Below are 25643 nucleotides of genomic sequence, written 5' to 3' on the forward strand. Positions count from 1 at the left end.
CCATCTATATCACAGAGCATAGTGTAATACTGTACCATCTATATCACATACCATAGTGTGACGCTGTACAATCTATATCACAGACTGTAGTGTAATACTGTACCATCGATATCACAGACCGTAGTGTAATACTGTACCATCTATATCACATACCGTAGTGTGACGCTGTACCATCTATATCACAGACTGTAGTTTAATACTGTACCATCGATATCACAGACCGTAGTGTAATACTGTACCATCTATATCACAGAGCATAGTGTGACGCTGTACCATCTATATCACATACCATAGTGTGACGCTGTACCATCTATATCACAGACTGTAGTGTAATACTGTACCATCTATATCACAGACCATAGTGTGACGCTGTACAATCTATATCACAGACTGTAGTGTAATACTGTACCATCGATATCACAGACCGTAGTGTAATACTGTACCATCTATATCACATACCGTAGTGTGACGCTGTACCATCTATATCACAGACTGTAGTTTAATACTGTACCATCGATATCACAGACCGTAGTGTAATACTGTACCATCTATATCACAGAGCATAGTGTGACGCTGTACCATCTATATCACAGACTGTAGTGTAATACTGTACCATCTATATCACAGACTGTAGTGTAATACTGTACCATCTATATCACAGACCATAGTGTGACGCTGTACCATCTATATCACATACCATAGTGTAATACTGTACCATCTATATCACAGACTGTAGTGTAATACTGTACCATCTATATCACAGACCATAGTGTGACGCTGTACCATCTATATCACATAACATAGTGTGACGCTGTACCATCGATATCACATACCATAGTGTGACACTGTACCATCGATATCACAGACCATAGCGTGACGCTGTACCATCTATATCACATACAATAGTGTGACGCTGTACCATCGATATCACAGACCATAGTGTAATACTGTACCATCTATATCACAGACCATAGTGTAATACTGTACCATCTATATCACAGACCGTAGTGTAATACTGTACCATCTATATCACAGACCATAGTGTAATACTGTACCATCTATATCACAGACCGTAGTGTAATACTGTACCATCTATATCACAGAGCATAGTGTGACGCTGTACCATCTATATCACAGACCATAGTGTAATACTGTACCATCTATATCACAGACCATAGTGTAATACTGTACCATCTATATCACATACCATAGTGTAATACTGTACCATCTATATCACAGACCATAGTGTAATACTGTACCATCTATATCACAGACTGTAGTGTAATACTGTACCATCTATATCACAGACCATAGTGTAATACTGTACCATCTATATCACAGACCATAGTGTAATACTGTACCATCTATATCACAGACCTTAGTGTGACGCTGTACCATCTATATCACAGAGCATAGTGTGACGCCGTACCATCTATATCACAGAGCATAGTGTAATACTGTACCATCTATATCACATACCGTAGTGTGACGCTGTACCATCTATATCACATACCATAGTGTGACGCTGTACCATCTATATCACATACCATAGTGTGACGCTGTACCATCTATATCACATACCATAGTGTAATACTGTACCATCTATATCACAGACCATAGTGTGACGCTGTACCATCTATATCACAGACCATAGTGTAATACTGTACCATCTATATCACAGACCATAGTGTAATACTGTACCATCTATATCACAGACCGTAGTGTAATACTGTACCATCTATATCACATAACATAGTGTAATACTGTACCATCTATATCACAGACTGTAGTGTAATACTGTACCATCTATATCACAGAGCATAGTGTGACGCCGTACCATCTATATCACAGAGCATAGTGTGACGCTGTACCATCTATATCACATACCATAGTGTGACGCTGTACCATCTATATCACAGACCATAGTGTGACGCTGTACCATCTATATCACAGAGCATAGTGTGACGCTGTACCATCTATATCACAGAGCATAGTGTGACGCTGTACCATCTATATCACAGACCATAGTGTGACGCTGTACCATCTATATCACAGACCATAGTGTAATACTGTACCATCTATATCACAGACCATAGTGTAATACTGTACCATCTATATCACAGAGCATAGTGTGACGCCGTACCATCTATATCACAGAGCATAGTGTGACGCTGTACCATCTATATCACAGACCATAGTGTAATACTGTACCATCTATATCACAGACCGTAGTGTAATACTGTACCATCTATATCACAGAGCATAGTGTGACGCTGTACCATCTATATCACAGACCATAGTGTAATACTGTACCATCTATATCACAGACCGTAGTGTAATACTGTACCATCTATATCACAGACCATAGTGTGACGCTGTATTATCTATATCACATACCATAGTGTAATACTGTACCATCTATATCACAGACCATAGTGTGACACTGTACCATCTATATCACAGACTGTAGTGTAATACTGTACCATCTATATCACATACCGTAGTGTTATACTGTACCATCTATATCACATACCATAGTGTGACACTACCATCTATATCACAGACCGTAGTGTAATACTGTACCATCTATATCACAGACCATAGTGTGACACTACCATCTATATCACAGACCGTAGTGTAATACTGTACCATCTATATCACATACCATAGTGTGACGCTGTACCATCTATATCACAGACCAGTGTGACGCTGTACCATCTATATCACATACCATAGTGTGACGCTGTACCATCTATATAACAGAGCGTAGTGTGACGCTGTACCATCTATATCACAGAGCGTAGTGTGACGCTGTATTATCTATATCACATACCATAGTTTGACGCTGTACCATCTATATCACAGAGCATAGTTTGACGCTGTACCATCTATATCACATACCATAGTGTGACGCTGTACCATCTATATCACATACCATAGTGTAATACTGTACCATCTATATCACAGAGCATAGTTTGACGCTGTACCATCTATATCACAGACCGTAGTGTAATACTGTACCATCTATATCACAGCATAGTGTGACGCTGTACCATCTATATCACAGACCATAGTGTAATACTGTACCATCTATATCACAGACCATAGTGTAATACTGTACCATCTATATCACATAACAACATAGTGTGACGCTGTACCATCTATATCACATACCGTAGTGTGACGCTGTACCATCTATATCACAGACTGTAGTGTAATACTGTACCATCGATATCACAGACCGTAGTGTAATACTGTACCATCTATATCACAGAGCATAGTGTAATACTGTACCATCTATATCACATACCATAGTGTGACGCTGTACAATCTATATCACAGACTGTAGTGTAATACTGTACCATCGATATCACAGACCGTAGTGTAATACTGTACCATCTATATCACATACCGTAGTGTGACGCTGTACCATCTATATCACAGACTGTAGTGTAATACTGTACCATCGATATCACAGACCGTAGTGTAATACTGTACCATCTATATCACAGAGCATAGTGTGACGCTGTACCATCTATATCACATACCATAGTGTGACGCTGTACCATCTATATCACAGAGCATAGTGTGACGCTGTACCATCTATATCACAGACTGTAGTGTAATACTGTACCATCTATATCACAGACTGTAGTGTAATACTGTACCATCTATATCACAGACCATAGTGTGACGCTGTACCATCTATATCACATACCATAGTGTAATACTGTACCATCTATATCACAGACTGTAGTGTAATACTGTACCATCTATATCACAGACCATAGTGTGACGCTGTACCATCTATATCACATAACATAGTGTGACGCTGTACCATCGATATCACATACCATAGTGTGACACTGTACCATCGATATCACAGACCATAGCGTGACGCTGTACCATCTATATCACATACAATAGTGTGACGCTGTACCATCGATATCACAGACCATAGTGTAATACTGTACCATCTATATCACAGACCATAGTGTAATACTGTACCATCTATATCACAGACCGTAGTGTAATACTGTACCATCTATATCACAGACCATAGTGTAATACTGTACCATCTATATCACAGACCGTAGTGTAATACTGTACCATCTATATCACAGAGCATAGTGTGACGCTGTACCATCTATATCACAGACCATAGTGTAATACTGTACCATCTATATCACAGACCATAGTGTAATACTGTACCATCTATATCACATACCATAGTGTAATACTGTACCATCTATATCACAGACCATAGTGTAATACTGTACCATCTATATCACAGACTGTAGTGTAATACTGTACCATCTATATCACAGACCATAGTGTAATACTGTACCATCTATATCACAGACCATAGTGTGACGCTGTACCATCTATATCACAGACCATAGTATAATACTGTACCATCTATATCACAGACTGTAGTGTAATACTGTACCATCTATATCACAGACCATAGTGTAATACTGTACCATCTATATCACAGACCATAGTGTGACGCTGTACCATCTATATCACAGACCATAGTGTGACGCTGTACCATCTATATCACAGAGCATAGTGTGACGCCGTACCATCTATATCACAGAGCATAGTGTAATACTGTACCATCTATATCACATACCGTAGTGTGACGCTGTACCATCTATATCACATACCATAGTGTGACGCTGTACCATCTATATCACATACCATAGTGTGACGCTGTACCATCTATATCACATACCATAGTGTAATACTGTACCATCTATATCACAGACCATAGTGTGACGCTGTACCATCTATATCACAGACCATAGTGTAATACTGTACCATCTATATCACAGACCATAGTGTAATACTGTACCATCTATATCACAGACCGTAGTGTAATACTGTACCATCTATATCACATAACATAGTGTAATACTGTACCATCTATATCACAGACCATAGTGTGACGCTGTACCATCTATATCACATACCATAGTGTGACGCTGTACCATCTATATCACATACAATAGTGTGACGCTGTACCATCTATATCACATACAATAGTGTGACGCTGTACCATCGATATCACATACAATAGTGTGACGCTGTACCATCGATATCACAGACCATAGTGTAATACTGTACCATCTATATCACAGACCATAGTGTAATACTGTACCATCTATATCACAGACCATAGTGTGACGCTGTACCATCTATATCACAGAGCATAGTGTGACGCTGTACCATCTATATCACATACCATCTATATCACAGACCATAGTGTGATGCTGTACCATCGATATCACAGACCATAGTGTGACGCTGTACCTTCTATATCACATACCATAGTGTGACGCTGTACCATCTATATCACAGACCGTAGTGTAATACTGTACCATCTATATCACAGACCGTAGTGTAATACTGTACCATCTATATCACAGACCGTAGTGTAATACTGTACCATCTATATCACAGAGCATAGTGTGACGCTGTACCATCTATATCACAGACCATAGTGTAATACTGTACCATCTATATCACATACCATAGTGTAATACTGTACCATCTATATCACATACCATAGTGTAATACTGTACCATCTATATCACATACCATAGTGTGACGCTGTACCATCTATATCACAGACCATAGTGTAATACTGTACCATCTATATCACATACCATAGTGTGACGCTGTACCATCGATATCACATACAATAGTGTGACGCTGTACCATCGATATCACAGACCATAGTGTAATACTGTACCATCTATATCACAGACCATAGTGTAATACTGTACCATCTATATCACAGACCATAGTGTAATACTGTACCATCTATATCACAGACCATAGTGTGACGCTGTACCATCTATATCACAGAGCATAGTGTGACGCTGTACCATCGATATCACAGACCATAGTGTGATGCTGTACCATCGATATCACAGACCATAGTGTGACGCTGTACCATCTATATCACAGACCAGTGTGACGCTGTACCATCTATATCACATACCATAGTGTGACGCTGTACCATCTATATAACAGAGCGTAGTGTGACGCTGTACCATCTATATCACAGAGCGTAGTGTGACGCTGTATTATCTATATCACATACCATAGTTTGACGCTGTACCATCTATATCACAGAGCATAGTTTGACGCTGTACCATCTATATCACATACCATAGTGTGACGCTGTACCATCTATATCACATACCATAGTGTAATACTGTACCATCTATATCACAGAGCATAGTTTGACGCTGTACCATCTATATCACAGACCGTAGTGTAATACTGTACCATCTATATCACAGCATAGTGTGACGCTGTACCATCTATATCACAGACCATAGTGTAATACTGTACCATCTATATCACAGACCATAGTGTAATACTGTACCATCTATATCACATAACAACATAGTGTGACGCTGTACCATCTATATCACATACCATAGTGTGACGCTGTACCATCTATATCACAGAGCATAGTGTGACGCTGTACCATCTATATCACAGACTGTAGTGTAATACTGTACCATCTATATCACAGACTGTAGTGTAATACTGTACCATCTATATCACAGACCATAGTGTGACGCTGTACCATCTATATCACATACCATAGTGTAATACTGTACCATCTATATCACAGACTGTAGTGTAATACTGTACCATCTATATCACAGACCATAGTGTGACGCTGTACCATCTATATCACATAACATAGTGTGACGCTGTACCATCGATATCACATACCATAGTGTGACACTGTACCATCGATATCACAGACCATAGCGTGACGCTGTACCATCTATATCACATACAATAGTGTGACGCTGTACCATCGATATCACAGACCATAGTGTAATACTGTACCATCTATATCACAGACCATAGTGTAATACTGTACCATCTATATCACAGACCGTAGTGTAATACTGTACCATCTATATCACAGACCATAGTGTAATACTGTACCATCTATATCACAGACCGTAGTGTAATACTGTACCATCTATATCACAGAGCATAGTGTGACGCTGTACCATCTATATCACAGACCATAGTGTAATACTGTACCATCTATATCACAGACCATAGTGTAATACTGTACCATCTATATCACATACCATAGTGTAATACTGTACCATCTATATCACAGACCATAGTGTAATACTGTACCATCTATATCACATACCATAGTGTAATACTGTACCATCTATATCACAGACCATAGTGTAATACTGTACCATCTATATCACAGACTGTAGTGTAATACTGTACCATCTATATCACAGACCGTAGTGTAATACTGTACCATCTATATCAGACCATAGTGTAATACTGTACCATCTATATCACAGACCATAGTGTAATACTGTACCATCTATATCACAGACCATAGTGTGACGCTGTACCATCTATATCACAGAGCATAGTGTGACGCCGTACCATCTATATCACAGAGCATAGTGTAATACTGTACCATCTATATCACATACCGTAGTGTGACGCTGTACCATCTATATCACATACCATAGTGTGACGCTGTACCATCTATATCACATACCATAGTGTGACGCTGTACCATCTATATCACATACCATAGTGTAATACTGTACCATCTATATCACAGACCATAGTGTGACGCTGTACCATCTATATCACAGACCATAGTGTAATACTGTACCATCTATATCACAGACCATAGTGTAATACTGTACCATCTATATCACATACCATAGTGTGACGCTGTACCATCTATATCACAGACCATAGTGTAATACTGTACCATCTATATCACATACCATAGTGTGACGCTGTACCATCGATATCACATACAATAGTGTGACGCTGTACCATCGATATCACAGACCATAGTGTAATACTGTACCATCTATATCACAGACCATAGTGTAATACTGTACCATCTATATCACAGACCATAGTGTAATACTGTACCATCTATATCACAGACCATAGTGTGACGCTGTACCATCTATATCACAGAGCATAGTGTGACGCTGTACCATCGATATCACAGACCATAGTGTGATGCTGTACCATCGATATCACAGACCATAGTGTGACGCTGTACCTTCTATATCACATACCATAGTGTGACGCTGTACCATCTATATCACAGACCGTAGTGTAATACTGTACCATCTATATCACAGACCGTAGTGTAATACTGTACCATCTATATCACAGACCGTAGTGTAATACTGTACCATCTATATCACAGAGCATAGTGTGACGCTGTACCATCTATATCACAGACCATAGTGTAATACTGTACCATCTATATCACATACCATAGTGTAATACTGTACCATCTATATCACATACCATAGTGTAATACTGTACCATCTATATCACATACCATAGTGTGACGCTGTACCATCTATATCACAGACCATAGTGTAATACTGTACCATCTATATCACATACCATAGTGTGACGCTGTACCATCTATATCACAGACCATAGTGTAATACTGTACCATCTATATCACAGACCATAGTGTAATACTGTACCATCTATATCACAGACTGTAGTGTAATACTGTACCATCTATATCACAGACCGTAGTGTAATACTGTACCATCTATATCACAGACCATAGTGTAATACTGTACCATCTATATCACAGACCATAGTGTAATACTGTACCATCTATATCACAGACCATAGTGTAATACTGTACCATCTATATCACAGACCATAGTGTAATACTGTACCATCTATCATAGCATAGTGACGCTGTACCATCTATATCACATACCATAGTGTGACGCTGTACCATCTATATCACAGACCGTAGTGTAATACTGTACCATCTATCATAGCATAGTGACGCTGTACCATCTATATCACATACCATAGTGTGACGCTGTACCAACTGTATCACAGACCGTAGTGTAATACTGTACCATATATATCACAGACCGTAGTGTAATACTGTACCATCTATATCACAGACCATAGTGTGACGCTGTATTATCTATATCACATACCATAGTGTGACGCTGTATTATCTATATCACATACCATAGTGTGACGCTGTACCATCTATATCACATACCGTAGTGTGACGCTGTACCATCTATATCACATACCATAGTGTGACGCTGTACCATCCGTATCACATACCATAGTGTGACGCTGTACCAACTGTATCACAGAGCATAGTGTGACGCTGTACCATCTATATCACAGAGCATAGTGTGACGCTGTACCATCTATATCACAGACCATAGTGTAATACTGTACCATCTATATCACAGACCATAGTGTAATACTGTACCATCTATATCACAGACCATAGTGTGACGCTGTACCATCTGTATCACATACCATAGTGTGACGCTGTACCATCTATATCACATACCATAGTGTAATACTGTACCATCTATATCACAGACCATAGTGTGACGCTGTACCATCTGTATCACATACCATAGTGTGACGCTGTACCATCTATATCACATACCATAGTGTGACGCTGTACCATCTATATCACAGACCATAGTGTAATACTGTACCATCTATATCACAGACCATAGTGTGACGCTGTACCATCTATATCACAGAGCATAGTGTGACGCTGTACAATCTATATCACATACCATAGTGTAATACTGTACCATCTATATCACAGACCATAGTGTAATACTGTACCATCTATATCACAGACCATAGTGTAATACTGTACCATCTATATCACAGACCGTAGTGTAATACTGTACCATCTATATCACAGACCATAGTGTGACGCTGTACAATCTATATCACAGACCATAGTGTGACGCTGTACAATCTATATCACATACCATAGTGTAATACTGTACCATCTATATCACATACCATAGTGTGACGCTGTACCATCTATATCACAGACCATAGTGTGACGCTGTACCATCTATATCACAGACCATAGTGTGACGCTGTACAATCTATATCACATACCATAGTGTAATACTGTACCATCTATATCACAGACCATAGTGTAATACTGTACCATCTATATCACAGACCATAGTGTGACGCTGTACCATCTATATCACATACCATAGTGTGACGCTGTACCATCTATATCACATACCATAGTGTGACGCTGTACCATCTATATCACATACCATAGTGTGACGCTGTATTATCTATATCACATACCATAGTGTGACGCTGTACCATCTATATCACAGAGCATAGTGTAATACTGTACCATCTATATCACATACCATAGTGTGACGCTACCATCTATATCACAGACCATAGTGTGACGCTGTACCATCTATATCACATACCATAGTGTGACGCTGTACCATCTGTATCACAGAAGTGACAGACAATGAGCTAAAATTAATGTCTCCCTCTCGTAAACACAGGATTGCCCTGAGCTCCTGTGTAATGGAATCTAGTAGTGTTAGGACAGACCTCTTTTCCGTCGCCAACTGGTCCCCATCTCAGCCTCCCTACTTCCGGCAGGGGGCCAACAATTCACCCGCTGTTCTGTATAAGGGTGTTATTAAATCATCCCTGACGTTTGAATTGTACATATAAATCCGCATAATTTTATCACACAGTTATGTGACCCATCCGCTGATGTACAGAGGGTTTATCTTAGTACTTTTGTCCCCAACAGGTCCGCACGCCTCCTCACACTATCCTGAGATGACGTATCAGTGCTCGGAGTGTCAGCAATGTTTCCCTAATCATTCAGCCCTCGTCACCCATCAGCAGACTCATAGCGCCAGTAATCTGTATAGATGCTCGGTATGCAGAGTGCGTTTCACCTCCAAATTGTCTCTTACTGACCACCAGCGATGTCACACCGAGGACAGACTGTTTAATTGTTACAGTGGTAAATACTCTCATCATCGGCCCAGTTTCCTGTCACATAAGAGGACTCAAGCCGGGGAGAGGCCATTTTCCTGCCCGGAGTGCGGGAAATGTTTTACCAGAAGATTTGTCCTAACTACGCACCAGCGGATACACTCTGGCGAGAAGCCGTTTAAGTGCACGGAGTGCGGAAAATGTTTTGTACAGAAGTGCGACCTTGTCAAGCATCGGCGCACTCACACCGGGGAGAGGCCGTTCTCGTGTACTCAGTGCGGCCGCTGCTTTGCCCAGAGCTCAGTTCTTACTCGTCACATGAGAGTTCACACTAGGGGGAAATCTATTGTGTTCTAGCTGATCAATGTTCCCATCAAATTATTCTGCAGTTGTGCTCACAAATCCATGGCCCAACCGGATAAACTGGGTCATTGTGCAAAAGTGTCCGGGTTCTTCATATTCCACTGATAATCTCTTTCACTAGCACAGGACTGTTCTCAAACATCCAGATTTTGATTCTCTGTATAAATTATCCCTAATAAATTTACTAGAAATTCCAAGTTGAAGTTTACTCATTATTACTTTGCCAAAAGTGCTGGGATAAATCGGTGCTTTACGTTTTTAGTACTGTAGTTATAAAATCTAAAATGGAAACCTACAGAATGCGCTAATACTGCGCAAGAGATATCCTTGAAGGACCTGTATTTGGTTCCAGTTATAGCCATAATTCATTTATTTCTTTATTAAAAGTTTCTTATATAGCGCAGCATATTCTGTTGGATCCATAAGCCCCTGATACTATTTGCAAATGAAAGCTGTAGCCCCTATTTTCTAAGGAATGATTTCACAGGAAACGGTTAGGAAAAGGAGAGAGGATGAAGTGGAATGAAGATGTGGGGGAAGCTTACCTAGAGAAAGGGCGGCTGAGGGGGAGGAAAAAAAGAGGCAGAAAAGCAAAAGCTGTTGGAGGATCCTCGCAGGTTACAATTGAAGCGTCTGCAATCCGCCGAGCGAGTCAGGAGATGGCAAGAGAGAAATCTGGAAGACGTGCAGAGAAAAAGCAATAAGTGAAGAAACACCGAACACTCCCAGCAAGAAGTCACCGGTGGTGCACAAGTTGATCGATGACGTCCAACCATCAAATGATAAAATTTTCCAGAAAAACATGAAAACAATACCATTGAGGTTGCAGAAGATAATTTGAAAGTAGAACACTTATCTGTGATGATGGAGCCGCCTGGAGTACGAAATACAAAACCAGTTATAGATCCTACTACTGGTAAACGCACATTGGTATAGAATATGTGCATGATAATGACCGTAAAGGAAGTTTTGTGCCCATCGATAGAGCACGCCCGGGGTTTACAACAAAGCGATGAAGATGATATGAGCTACTTATGTCCCAAGTGCTGCATAATGTATGTGTATACCAGTACAATGCACATTACAGCTTCATCCCTCAGTCCCTCCACAATAAGCAATAACAGTGATGGTCTGGTTTCATCTTGTCAGAATGTAGAAACTGGGACATTTACATTAGTTACATTTACCAGTGTGACAGATATAATAAAAAGTGCCGTTATGTAGCGAGCGTCCTCTCAGTCTGAGGCTGACGCAGATCTGGGATGTAGGACTCTGCTTTTGTGTAAAAAGGGAGAAGCAAAGACATTCATGTGAGAAGGAGGTCTGTGATGTGACGTGACCACTGAGAAATTACATCTGTGATGTGACATGACCACTGAGAAGGACGTCTGTGATGTGACGTGTGACCACTGAGAAGGACGTCTGTGATGTGACGTTACCACTGAGAAGGACGTCAGTGATGTGACTTGTGCCCACTGAGAAGGGCGCCTGTGATGTGGTGTGACCACTGAGAAGGGCGTCTGTGATGGGACGTGTGACCACTGAGAAGGACGTCTGTGATGTGACGTGTGACCACTGAGCAGGGTGCCTGTGATGTGATGTGTGACCACTGAGAAGGGTGCCTGTGATGTGATGTGTGGCCACTGAGAAGGGTGCCTGTGATGTGATGTGTGACCACTGAGAAGGGTGCCTGTGATGTGATGTGTGACCACTGAGAAGGGTGCCTGTGATGTGATGTGTGGCCACTGAGAAGGGTGCCTGTGATGTGATGTGTGACCACTGAGAAGGGTGCCTGTGATGTGATGTGTGACCACTGAGAAGGGTGCCTGTGATGTGATGTGTGACCACTGAGAAGGGTGCCTGTGATGTGATGCGTGACCACTGAGCAGGACGTATGTGATGTGTGACCACTGAGAAGGGTGCCTGTGATGTGATGTGTGACCACTGAGAAGGGTGCCTGTGATGTGATGTGACATACTGCATGACCACTGAGAAGGACGTCTGTGATGTGACGTGTGGCAACTGAGAAGGACGTCTGTGATGTGACAACTATGAAGGACGTCTGTGATGTGACATGTGACCACTGAGAAGGATGTCTGTGATGTGATGTTTGACCACTGAGAAGGACGTCTGTGATGGGACGTGTGGCCACTGAGAAGAACGTCTGTGATGTGACGTGTGACCACTGAGAAGGACGTCTGTGATGTGACAACTATGAAGGACGTCTGTGATGTGACATGTGACCACTGAGAAGGATGTCTGTGATGTGACGTTTGACCACTGAGAAGGACGTCTGTGATGGGACGTGTGGCCACTGAGAAGGACGTCTGTGATGTGACGTGTGACCACTGAGAAGGACGTCTGTGATGTGACGTGTGGCCACTGAGAAGGGCGTCTGTGATGGGACGCGTGGCCACTGAGAAGGACGTCTGTGATGTGTCGTGTGACCACGGAGAAGGGCGTCTGTGTTGGGACGCGTGACCACTGAGAAGGACGTCTGTGATGGGACGTGTGGCCACTGAGAAGAACGTCTGTGATGTGACAACTATGAAGGATGTCTGTGATGTGACGTGTGACCACTGAGATGGCCGTCTGTGATGGGACGTGTGACCACTGAGAAGGCCGTCTGTGATGGGACGTGTGACCACTGAGAAGGCCGTCTGTGGTGGGACGCGTGACCACTGAGAAGGACGCCTGTGATGTGACATGCAACCAAATTGTAGGAATTCCACCTCAGCCAATAACTAAAGTGCACTGGAACCCATTTGCTTGGAGTTCTCATACACTAATACGTCAGCCATCTGCTTTTATCCTAATTATTTCTATATGATATTATGTATTATGCTTCTCTTATGCTGTTATCCAGGGCAAGTTGTTGCATTTCCAGCGCAGATATAACTGTAAGTTAGAATATCGCTAACAATGTAAACAAAGTGTAACATTACAAATAATCCTGTTCCTTCCATTCTCCATGATTTATCCCATAAGGGTCTCTACAGCGTAACAATTAAAGCTGTCCGTACACTGCGCCTGATCTAGATGTGGGCGAAACTGCTATCGCTGCTACTTACATGGAAATAGCATCGATAGCACTAATATGGCAGGAGGCGTCTTAAGTAGACGCATCCTGTTTACATATGTCTACTTATATTAGTGATCCGAGCTGCATCCCCGGCCGCAGCATCGGAGCACTTGCCATATTATCGTCCAGCTGCATGACACATTGGATCGCACAAGCTGGCCGCTGCAGACCAGTCAGAGAGGCCAGGAAAGCTCCGTCATCTGACAGATATCCTGTCCTCGTCACTCCCCTACAGCGGCAGCGACACGCCTCTGTTTTGGGAAACGCAGGACGTCGACGTCCCCAAATGGCAACAGAGTATCAATCACTAACAGCCTCCTGCGATCTGTGTTCGATGTCGCAGAGTCATAATGCACACGCGCAGTACGGGTCTGGCGCATACACAAAGTACTGAACATCGGTACTTTGGGGCCTGAATCAGGCCCACTGCACAATGATTGTCAACTAAATGACTAGTGTGACTGGTTGTCCCTTAGTCTTTGGCACTGAAAGATTGTGTCGTTCAGCCAACTCCAGGCTGTGAATGGAGATCGCCTCCATGTACGTGTGTATACTGACCAAAGGTCACTAGAGATTTCATGACTAATGTTTGCCAAATGTTAAAGTAGAACATGATGGTGGTGCCTTCAGGGCAGTTTCTATGCTGGTCTTCCACCCCTATCACCACTGTGGTCTTATATACAGAGGTGTCCTCTTACATCTGTGCGCCATGTGCTACAAGTTGCATTACACATAACGCGTGACTGCCGTATGACTCAGTAGCACTGTGCGTCTTTTCTTTTTGCATTTTGGCAGCGAAAGTGTAATGCAATAGTACGCACGAGCAGCGTCTGCTGATTAAAATGATATGCAGCATGCCTATATCCTGTTTGTGACTGTATTTAAACATAGAAACATAGAAACATAGAATTTGTCAGCAGATAAGAACCACTTGGCCCATCTAGTCTGCCCCTTATTTTTTTTATTTTTTATTTTATATTATTTTTTATCACTAACCTTATTTGATCCTTATTTCTTTGTAAGGATATCCTTATGTCTATCCCATGCATGTTTAAATTGCTCTACTGTCTTAGCATCTACCACCTCTGATGGGAGGCTATTCCACTTGTCCGCTACCCTTTCTGTGAAATTATTTTTCCGCAAATTTCCCCTGAACCTCCCCCCCTCCAGTCTCAGTGCATGTCCTCTTGTCCTATTGCTTCTCTTCATTTGGAGAATGTTTCCCTCCTGGACTTTGTTAAAACCCTTCATATATTTGAAAGTTTCTATCATGTCCCCCCTTTCCCTTCTCTGCTCCAAACTATACATATTGAGATTTCTTAGTCTTTCTGGGTATGTTTTGTGATGTAGGCCATGCAGCATTTTAGTTGCCCTCCTTTGTACAGTTTCTAATGTATTAATATCCTTTTGAAGATATGGCCTCCAGAACTGAATACAGTATTCTAGATGAGGCCGTACTAATGACCTATACAGTGGCATTATTACTTCTTTCTTTCTGCTGCTGATTCCTCTCCCAATGCAGCCAAGCATCTGACTAGCCTTCCTCATTGCCTTGTTACATTGCTTACCTGCTTTTAAGTCATCTGAAATAGTGACTCCTAGATCCCTTTCCTCCTCAGTAGTTTCCAGTATAGTGCCATTAATACTGTATTTAGCTTTAGGATTTTTGAGACCCAAGTGCATGATTTTGCATTTTTTGGCATTAAATTGTAATTGCCAGACTCTTGACCATTCCTCTAGTCTACCTAGATCCTCAATCATTTGTTTTACCCCACCTGGTGTGTCTACCCTGTTGCATACCTTTGTGTCATCTGCAAAAAGGCATACTTTCCCTTTAATGCCATTTGCAATGTCACCAATAAAGATATTAAAAAGCACTGGTCCAAGTACAGATCCCTGGGGTACTCCACTGGTAACATTTCCCTCCTGTGAATGCACTCCATTTACCACAACTCTCTGTTTTCTATCCTTCAACCAAGATCTTATCCATTCAATAATCCTAATATCCAATCCCAAACTTTCAAGTTTATTTAGCAGTCTGCGATGTGGAACTGTGTCAAAAGCCTTACTAAAGTCTAGATAAGCTATATCCATGGCTCCACCTTTATCCATCACTTTAGTCACACAATCAAAAAAGTCAATAAGATTTGTTTGACATGATCTCCCCCCAGTGAATCCATGCTGTTTGGGATCCAGTAAATTGCCGGATTTGAGATAATCTACAACTCTTTCTTTTAAGAGTGTTTCCATCAATTTCCCTACTACTGATGTAAGACTCACTGGTCTGTAGTTGTTTGCCTCTTCCTTGCTTCCACTTTTGTGCAGTGGGACTACGTTTGCTCTTTTCCAGTCCCCTGGAATTTCTCCTGTAGCTAATGACTGGTTGAATAATTCTGTCAATGGTGCTACCAGCACCTCTTTAAGTTCTTTTAATATCCTTGGATGTATCCCATCTGGCCCCATAGATTTGTCCACTTTCAGCTTTGAGAGTTCTGTTGTATTTGCTTACAAAATAATATGCTACAGTGTTTTCCAGGAAAACACTGTAACGTGGCATTTCAGATGAAGATGCAGCCGCAATTACACACATTCTGCATGCCGCATATCATTTTAATCAGCAGGATCTGCTCCTGTGTCCTATTGCATTACTTTGCCACTGAGACGCATTTTCACTCCAAAACATGCAAAAAAAGGTAGTGCGTCGCTACAGCGTCCCACCAGCGCATGGCGCGACTTGAAGAGCTGTTTAGCGTGACTGCAGCAAGGATGAAAGAGAACACATCTGTAGCTTCCTACCATCACCAGTAGGTGAGCATTGCTGTGTATTTAATGTTTATGTCCTGTAGAAGACAATGGGGGTAATTCAGACCTGATCGCTAGGGTGCGTTTTTTGCTGCTGCGATCATGTAGTCGCAGCCTACAGGGGGAGGGTATATTTTGTGTGCGTTTGCATTTGTAGCAGAGCTGCACCAGCATGAGTTTGTGCAGTCTCTGCTAAGCCCAGGAATTACTCAGCTGCTGCGATGATCCGGGTCGGAGCCGATGTCAGAAATCCTCCCTCCAAACCCCTGGTACCTCCTGCGTTTTCCCAGGCACTCCTACAAAACGGTCAGTTGCCACCCACAAACGGTTTCTTCCTGTCATTCACCTTGCGATCGCCCATGCGATCGTTTTTATCGCACCATCCCGTTGTCCGGCGCGTTGCGGAGCATACGCATGCGCAGTACAGACCTGATCGCCCGCTGTGCGAAAACACACAGCAGCAATTAGGTCTGAATTACTCCCAATATCACACTATTACCTGTTTCTCTGTGTTTCCCGTTCTATACCCTGAGATAATCAGGGGACTCTGCGTTCTCATGGCTGCGCGAAAGGAAAGATTCCTAAGATATTGGGACATTAGTCACAGCAGATTAATTAGGTGTGGACTAATACATTTATACTAATAAAGAGAATTAGGCCTCCTAGAAGCCGATGGTGTCAGCTCGAAACCTTAATGTTGTATTACAGATGTGTCCAATTCGCCATACAGCGCAGGACGCCCATCTATCCAGAGCTGATCTTTTTCTTTGCAAGTTGCTTATTTGCATCTCAGATGCAGCGAAAGACCACTCCCAGTGTACTAGAGGCGCCGGGCTGCGACTGTAACGGCACAGTAATTAGATTTATAGGTGTGCAGATGAAGCACAACAGAACCCTGCATTAGGAAAACAGCGGCCGATGCATCGTAGCACTTTGCATACAGATTCAGACTCACACACACAGATGTACAAATGTCGCACATCAGACTGATCAGTGCATTGTTTCGCTTCTACTGTAGTCGAGTTATTTATGCGAATAAGAAAAGAAGCTTGGCGCGGCTGAATTGCCCAGGACCTGTCTATGGGATGGACTGTCGGGCGCGGCGGAAGCCACAATGTATTAGGACACATCTGTAGATGTTGTAATGTTTGGTTAGCTTGAACGTTGCAGAAGTTCTGAAACGCAGTCCTCAAGGCACCCAAACAGTGCCGGTTTTAGGTCTATCCATGGCTCAGTACAAAGGGTTAAATCACGTTGACTGAGGTGTTGATTAAGTCACCTGTGGCCAAGCATGGATAAACTTAAAACCTGGACCACTGGTGCCTTAAGGACCGCGCTTGAGAACCTGTGACTTAGGGTGTTCTGCTGGTAGCAGTAATGTCTGCCCATCACGTGAGGTGTCAGAGGTAATAGGGGCCATTCTACATGCAGGGCTCAGGCTTCAGCAGGTGATTTATGCCTGACAGCAGGGTGGTCATCTCTCCAAGCCTCTGCCAGCCATTACCTTCTGGATGTGAGATCCACTGTGGATGCTCATCCTCCAAACCCTTATCCAGTGAAAAGTCATTTTCCTGTAATTTTGTGCACTTATACTATTGATTGTACTTACCCCACCCTCTGTTTCATATATTGCTTGGGTGCCTCCCCTCCATTGTCTGTCTTGTAGGAAAGATTGGGAAGTTTCTCAGATAAAGGCAGGGATAGTCTGGGGGTGGTCCTAATCAGTTGATTAAGTTATCATCCCATTAGTAAATGATCTTAGACCTGATGCACCGCTAAAGTCGTCCTTCGTCCTTAAGAAGATGCGGCTCCCAGACCTGTGCGCAGTATTCCACGTGTGGTCTCACCAGTGACCTATAGAGAGGCATCACCACCTGTCTTCCTTCTACTAATTCCTCTCTGTGCCCCCTAGCATCCGGCCTTCCCCATTGTCTTACTGTATTTTCTGCTTTATGTCCCCAGTGATAGTGGCTCCCTCCTCGGTAATTCATATTTTAGTGATTTTAACACTAATAAACTTTGGGTCTTTGAAAAACAAGTAAAAATGCATCACTTGAATGACACTACTGTATACAGGGCCTAATTAAGACTGGATTGCTGCAGCGGCAGCGAACGCAGTCTGAAGCCCTTTGGGGAGTGCACACGTGCGCACCCCGGGAGGCCCAGTGAAAAGCTAAAAGCATCTCAGGGCTGCGATCGCCCCTGCCTAATTGACAGGCAGAGGCGGTAGCGGGGCGGGAGGGGGCGTGCCAATGGCATTAGAATGCCATTGGTGGTGCGCAGTCCGGACAACGCAGGCGTGTCCAGACCGTTGCATGGGCGGGCCGCGGCGGCTGCTTGATGCCAAATGCAACCGCTGCGACTCAAGACGCAGCGGGTAGCCGCCTGCCAGTGCAACTAGGCTGCGCAAGCAGGGAGTAACTCGGCTGGTGCAAAAGCTACGCCGCCGTGCGACTCTTTCACACCCGTGCAGGGGGGGGGGTCTGACATGCGGGGCGGACTAACCATGTGTTGGGCATCTCCTCTCATGTCTGAGTAACTGATCGTATATATGTAGCACATATACGATCGGATCTGAATCACCCCCATAGTTGCCACATTTACCCATTACTTTACTCTGATACATCTCTAGCGTTTCATTTTATTTCCTTTAACTCTCCCTTCCCATGTATCTACTGTTAAATATCTCTGTGTGATCTGCAGGAAGCAGACATTACCTTTTACACCAGTAGTTATGTCATCAGGTATTGCATATCACTGGTGCAACTACAGCACATGTCCTCAGGTCCTGCTCTGGTCGCCCCTTCCTCCTCTGCGTGTTTTATATGTACTACAAGTGTCTGTTTTTATCTACCAATATTGTATCTATTCAGCCACCATTGTATTCATGCCCTAGCATGAGGGCGTTTATAACTGATCCGAGTCTTCGGTGTGGGATCAGGCCTATACTAATATCTAGGTAATCTCTATCTACAGCTCCATCTTTATTATTACATCACTCACCCGACTATGAGGTAATCACACCCTGATGTGTAGATGTGCCAGAGAGTTGTGGCCCTGTCATACCCGCGGCTGGCATCTGCCCGTCCTGGTGCCTGCTGTACAGGTTTCCTGTTACCCAGTCACTGTGGAGTACAGAGGACGTCTGTCCCATTACACACACTCACCTCTCTATACCATATTATAAATCATAGTACATAGGGACAGGTTATTTCTCAGCATGTCTGTGTGTGACCTGTAATATCACCAGCAATGGTACCGTACCCTGCGACCAAGGTATCCGATTATCAGTCAATGCTGCAATGTGACGGTTTAATATGGTACCTGCCAGATACCAGTATCGATGATTTTTCCTCTCACCCACATAGAGGTGCACAGGAAGGTCAGCAATGTTTTCGTACTGTATCGGTAATAACGTTGTCGAAGATTGACCTCCCCTCCTACAATACATATTGTTATAGTAATAACTTCCACTCAGCCTACTGGTTGCCTCCTGCATATATAATGCCTCCTGCTGCTGTCTGACCCGGCGTCATGTAGGATTAGTCTCTGCTGTTATCAGGGGTCTATCCCTGAGTTGGGGATCTCTGGATAGCAGCCTCTCACACCCCCCATGTCTGTAAGCACACAGCCGACCATAATCCAGCGCTGCTTCCTACTGCTACCTCCACTCTGACTCACAGCCCACACACTATTATATCTGCCAGTGCTGGGGCTGCTAGTCCGGTAGATGAGACAGGAAGAGCTGCCATCCAGGTGACCGGTAGTTACAGGAATAGGTGGGGTTTATTTAAAAAATATTCCCTGGACATACAGTATGTTCTGTCCCAGAATTACTCTATGCTTGTATAACTCTGTCCTGTCCCATTCTGCTTGGTGTTTTACACGTATTGCCAGTGAGGGAAGGAGACAGATTCAGCAACATTCTAGTAGTGTAAAAGAAAGATGGCTGCTTCCATTGTGCTGGTGTGAGTGGAGTGATGATGTCAGAACTACAGTCCATTTGTTTTAAATGCACAGTAAACCAGACAGTTCTAGACAAACTCCAAGGTTATGTTGGAATGGCAGGGTTAAGTAACTATTGTACAGTATATGGTACTGATTACATTCAATAATATCTGATATCTTTATGGTGCATACATATATAACTACACTGAATTTATCATACATGATGACGCGATACATCTGCTGATGTATAGAGGGTTTATCTTAGTACTTTTGTCCCCAACAGGTCCGCACGCCTCCTCACACTATCCTGAGAAGACGCATCAGTGCTCGGAGTGTCAGCAATGTTTCCCTAATCATTCAGCCCTCGTCACTCATCAGCAGACGCATAGTGCCAGTAATCTGTATAGATGCTCAGTATGTGGAGTGTTTTTCAGCTCTATATTGGCTCTTTCCACCCACCAGCGATGTCACACTGAGGACAGACTGTTTCACTGCTCTTACTGTGGGAAATCCTTCCATCAGAAATCACGTCTTCTGTACCATAAGAGGACTCACACCGGGGAGAAACCATTTTCATGCCCAGACTGTGGGAGATGCTTTGCTTGGAGGTCTACCCTTACTAAGCATCAGCGTATTCACTCTGGCGAGAATCTATTTTCATGCACGGAGTGCGGTAAATGTTTTGTACAGAAAGCCGACTTTGTCAAGCATCAGCGCACTCACACCGGGGAGAGACCATTTGTGTGTTCTCAGTGCGGCCGCTGCTTTTCTGATAGCTCAAACTTTTGTCGACATCAGAGAGTTCACACCGGTCTCGGTGAATAAACTGCCCGGCACATACATAAGAAGCCTTGTTAATAACTTTAAAAAAAATTCTTCCTTTCCTACCAAATACATTATAAGGTGCAGGACTATGTCGTTTGGTCCTCAGTCCTGTGCATGTAGAAGGTGCTGTGTCCATTAATGGATCCATCTATAAATGCACATACTTGACTTACTTATTGGATTGTATTATGTTGGGTAGGAGAGTGATGGGACATCGGAACTGTCTCTATTACTTCTATGACTTTGTTGTGTTTAAATGTAGTGATTACTTTGCTTCATCACCCTCCTAGAAAAGAACAACTGGAAGCTACAAAGTAAACACACATCAGAAGTGTAGGATGAGCCCCTAGTTCCTCCCTTTCAAAGGAGCTGGAAGAGTCAAGTCCTCTTGCTAGACGGAAAACGCTGCGCTCGTCTCCCAATTCAGGGAATCATGCTATAAATGGGCCTTTCCTATTATTCATTTATTCTTATTCTATAAAACACTAATCTGCGCCCCCTTCCACTCACCTACTGTCAGATTTTGCTGCTCTTCACCCCCAAAAAAAACTTTTCTGCAAAATCTGTGGTGGACCATTAAATCTAATTACACATTGAATGAAAAATAATACCTTATTATGGAGGTCATTCCGAGTTGACCGCTATCTGCCATTGTTCGCAGCGCAGCGATCAGGCTAAAAATCGGCATTTCTGCGCATGCGTATGCTCCGCAATGCGCACGTGCGACGTACAGGTACAAAGCCCGTTGTAGTTGTGCACAGGTTCTAGTGAAGTTTTCAGTCACACTGGGGGCCGCAAGAAGATTGACAGGAAGGGGGCGTTTCTGAGTGTCAACTGACCGTTTTCAGGGAGTGTTTGCAAAAATGCAGGTGTGGCTGGGCGTTCGCTGGGCGGGTGTATGACGTCAAATCTGGACACGAATAGGCTGAAGTGATCGCAAGCGATGAGTAGGTTCAGAGCTACTCAGAAACTGCACAGACTGTTTTTGCAGAGTTCGGATGCACACGCGTTCACACTTCTGCTAAGCTAAAATACACTCCCCAGTGGGCGGCGGAATAGCGTTTGTACGGCTGCTAAAACTAGCTAGCCAGCGATCAACTCGGAATGACCCCCTATATGTCACAGACCTGATTCCAAGATACTTCAATCACACACTGCTGTTTGTAACTCTTGTTAAGTCAGCACTAACTTCAGTCTGCGTGACGTAGGACTGATACAAAATTATTCAAAAACAGCAACTAGATATTTTTCCAGCAATTTTTAAACTCTTCCATTATATCTCCCACTCACTATTAATGTTACAAATATTTCTGCCACCACCTACAGTTAATTCAGAAGTGACACACTCCAAATAGGAAGCCTTGAATTCTCTTTGCGACAACAATTACCATCCAGGTTATTAATACCCAAATAATAACCTACACACATAAATGTAGCATGGACTGCCTGAATCCTAATTACAATGGATCCGATAAGAATCACAGAGAAGAATGTGATTAAGTGAAGTTTTAATCTAAGAAAAGTTACAAAAGCTAACATATACACAAAAATAATGAATAAACAGGATATACACAGATAATCTTAAGAAAAATAGTTTCCTTTTTAAATGAAAAGGATGAAACAAAACTAACCATCTCACATGAAATATGAATCTGTTTTTGTGGGAAGACACAGACATTACACGATCATCAAGGTTTTTATGCCTATCATGTGAAAATATTGGTTTTAATAAATAATTATTGTGTACTTGTGTACTATTCTATTAAATTTGGCTATTGGCCTTGTTTTCTTTGGTGATTCTTATTGGTGTGAGGGTGTACTTATAGCTCCCCCACAGAACTCACAGACAAGCTCAGACATTTTATGGAACATTGATCATACATATTTAATTACATAGTGTTTGTGTCATATCATATGCAAATACTGTATGTTTAGGGTTTGGAATATACTATACTATAATATCAGATGTAGTTGCATTATTCTATATTACCATAACACTTCTAAAAAGCATGTAAATCATAAGTGTTCATTTAGTCCCAAAGGTGCTTCAGTTTTTAATTCATGGATCCAAAATTCTTCTTTTTGTAATAGGGTTGTGGCGCTATAACCCCCTGTATTATTTGGAGGGATCCAGTCAATCATTTAATATTTCAAACTGACTAGATTGTGTTTAGTCATATAAATGTTTCGGCACTGGCTGTTCCACAGTTTTCCTTCTAGAGCCAGGTGTATTCAGGATCTGTGCATAGCCATCCTTTCTTTGAACATCCGACCAGTCTTGCCTACATAAAATTAGATCTAGATAAAAATTACAAATCTGGATGTACGTGTTAAAAAAATTCTCGCCCAATCTAGGGTGGTTAAATGTATTACCAGTGTCCAGCTATCTGCAAGTTACACATGCCCAAAAAATTATGTGGACGTTCCATGGTTAAATTAGTTACATTAAAAAATGATGTGGACGTTCCATGGTTAAATTAGTTACATCATTGTGTATTACAATGTCTTTATATTTCTTCCTCTCGTGAAGCAAGGCATCAGTTGCTTATATCTTAGTGCAGGTAGGTCCTTATCTGAACTGCTGTTGCTATTATTCTGGGACTTCATTTACCCTGACAATTTTATTTTCCATAGATTTTTTTTTTCTGTGTAGTATTTTGTTAATTAAAGTAGCTTCTCCTTGGCTTGCTTAACTGTTTTGGGAATATAACCCCTAGCAATAAATGTTGTTATCATAAGTGTCACAACTCCGGTGCACAGATCCTCCAGATACACCAATCTGAGAATTGCCGCCTGTGACACCTTCTGGTTACCTCAGCGTATATGGTTAATCAACACAGTCACTGCCACCAGCTGAAGTGACATTTTGAGACAACGCCCAGGGCAAGATTCATCTCTCACCCATGCACACAGTTATTTATACTGTACTTGAAAAATAGGCAACATGGGCCGCTTGGGGTCTTGGGTCATAAAACACAGAACCAGAACTAGAATTATTGTATTTAATTCAAGAATATCTTCAAAGCTTATAGTTACAAAAAAAATGGTCACAAGTGTCACTGACCTAGGTTGGGGGTGTAGTGAACTCGGGGGTTCTTCCGATGGTAGGGAAGAGGAACCACAGCTGGGTCGGAACAGGGATGGCCTGATATAGGTCTTCCTCATACAGGACTCTGACAGTAAGGCTTGGTGAAAATATTGAAGAACTTTATTGCAGGAAGGGAGCAACACAATGTCACATAGCAGCGAGGGAACTTATGGGAGAATGTCCAGGCCTATAGAAGAACTTGTAAGCAATGTTAAAGATGCTAATAAATGAAGTACTTGTGAGTGATGGTGAAAGACACTGAGAACGATGCTTTATAAAGATACTGGTGATTAAAGAGCATGTGAGCGATGTAAAAGATACTGGTGACTGAAGAACTTGTGAGCGATGTTTTTAAAGACACTGATGATTTGAAGAACTTGTGAACGGTGTTTAAAGACACTGAAGATTTGTAGAATTTGAGAGCGGTGTTTAAAGACACTGATGATTTGTAGGACTTGAGAGCGGTGTTTAAAGACGCTGATGACTTGTAGAACTTGAGAGCAGTGTTTGAAGACACTGATGATTTGTAGAACTTGGGAGCGGTGTTTTAAAGACACTGATGATTTGTAGAACTTGAGAGCGGTGGTTAAAGACACTGATGATTTGTAGAACTTGAGAGCGGTGGTTAAAGACACTGATGATTTGTAGAACTTGAGAGCGTTGGTTAAAGGCACTGATGACCTGTAGAACTTG

The 25643-nt window shown here is 42.3% G+C and overlaps 1 protein-coding gene across 9 annotated transcripts in view; it reads left to right on the forward strand.

Moving 5' to 3' along the window:
- The window catches only part of LOC134995451 (oocyte zinc finger protein XlCOF7.1-like), a 163533-nt gene that overhangs the window by 93192 nt on the left and 44698 nt on the right, over positions 1–25643 (forward strand). For 4 of the 9 annotated variants that reach the window (XM_063951092.1, XM_063951098.1, XM_063951094.1 and 1 more), the window contains one exon: positions 10652–11402. The exons of 2 other annotated variants lie outside the window; for them this stretch is intronic. In XM_063951092.1, coding sequence (XP_063807162.1) covers positions 10652–11199 — 548 coding nt within the window. In that variant the 3' untranslated portion in view covers positions 11200–11402. Of the gene's footprint in view, positions 1–10651; positions 11403–21320; positions 23647–25643 lie in introns of those variants that run through there. 3 more of the 9 variants (XR_010198287.1, XM_063951095.1, XM_063951100.1) reach the window with 3 other exon arrangements.

Source organism: Pseudophryne corroboree, chromosome 2 (genome assembly GCF_028390025.1).
Source record: "Pseudophryne corroboree isolate aPseCor3 chromosome 2, aPseCor3.hap2, whole genome shotgun sequence".
Classification (NCBI taxonomy): domain Eukaryota; kingdom Metazoa; phylum Chordata; class Amphibia; order Anura; family Myobatrachidae; genus Pseudophryne; species Pseudophryne corroboree.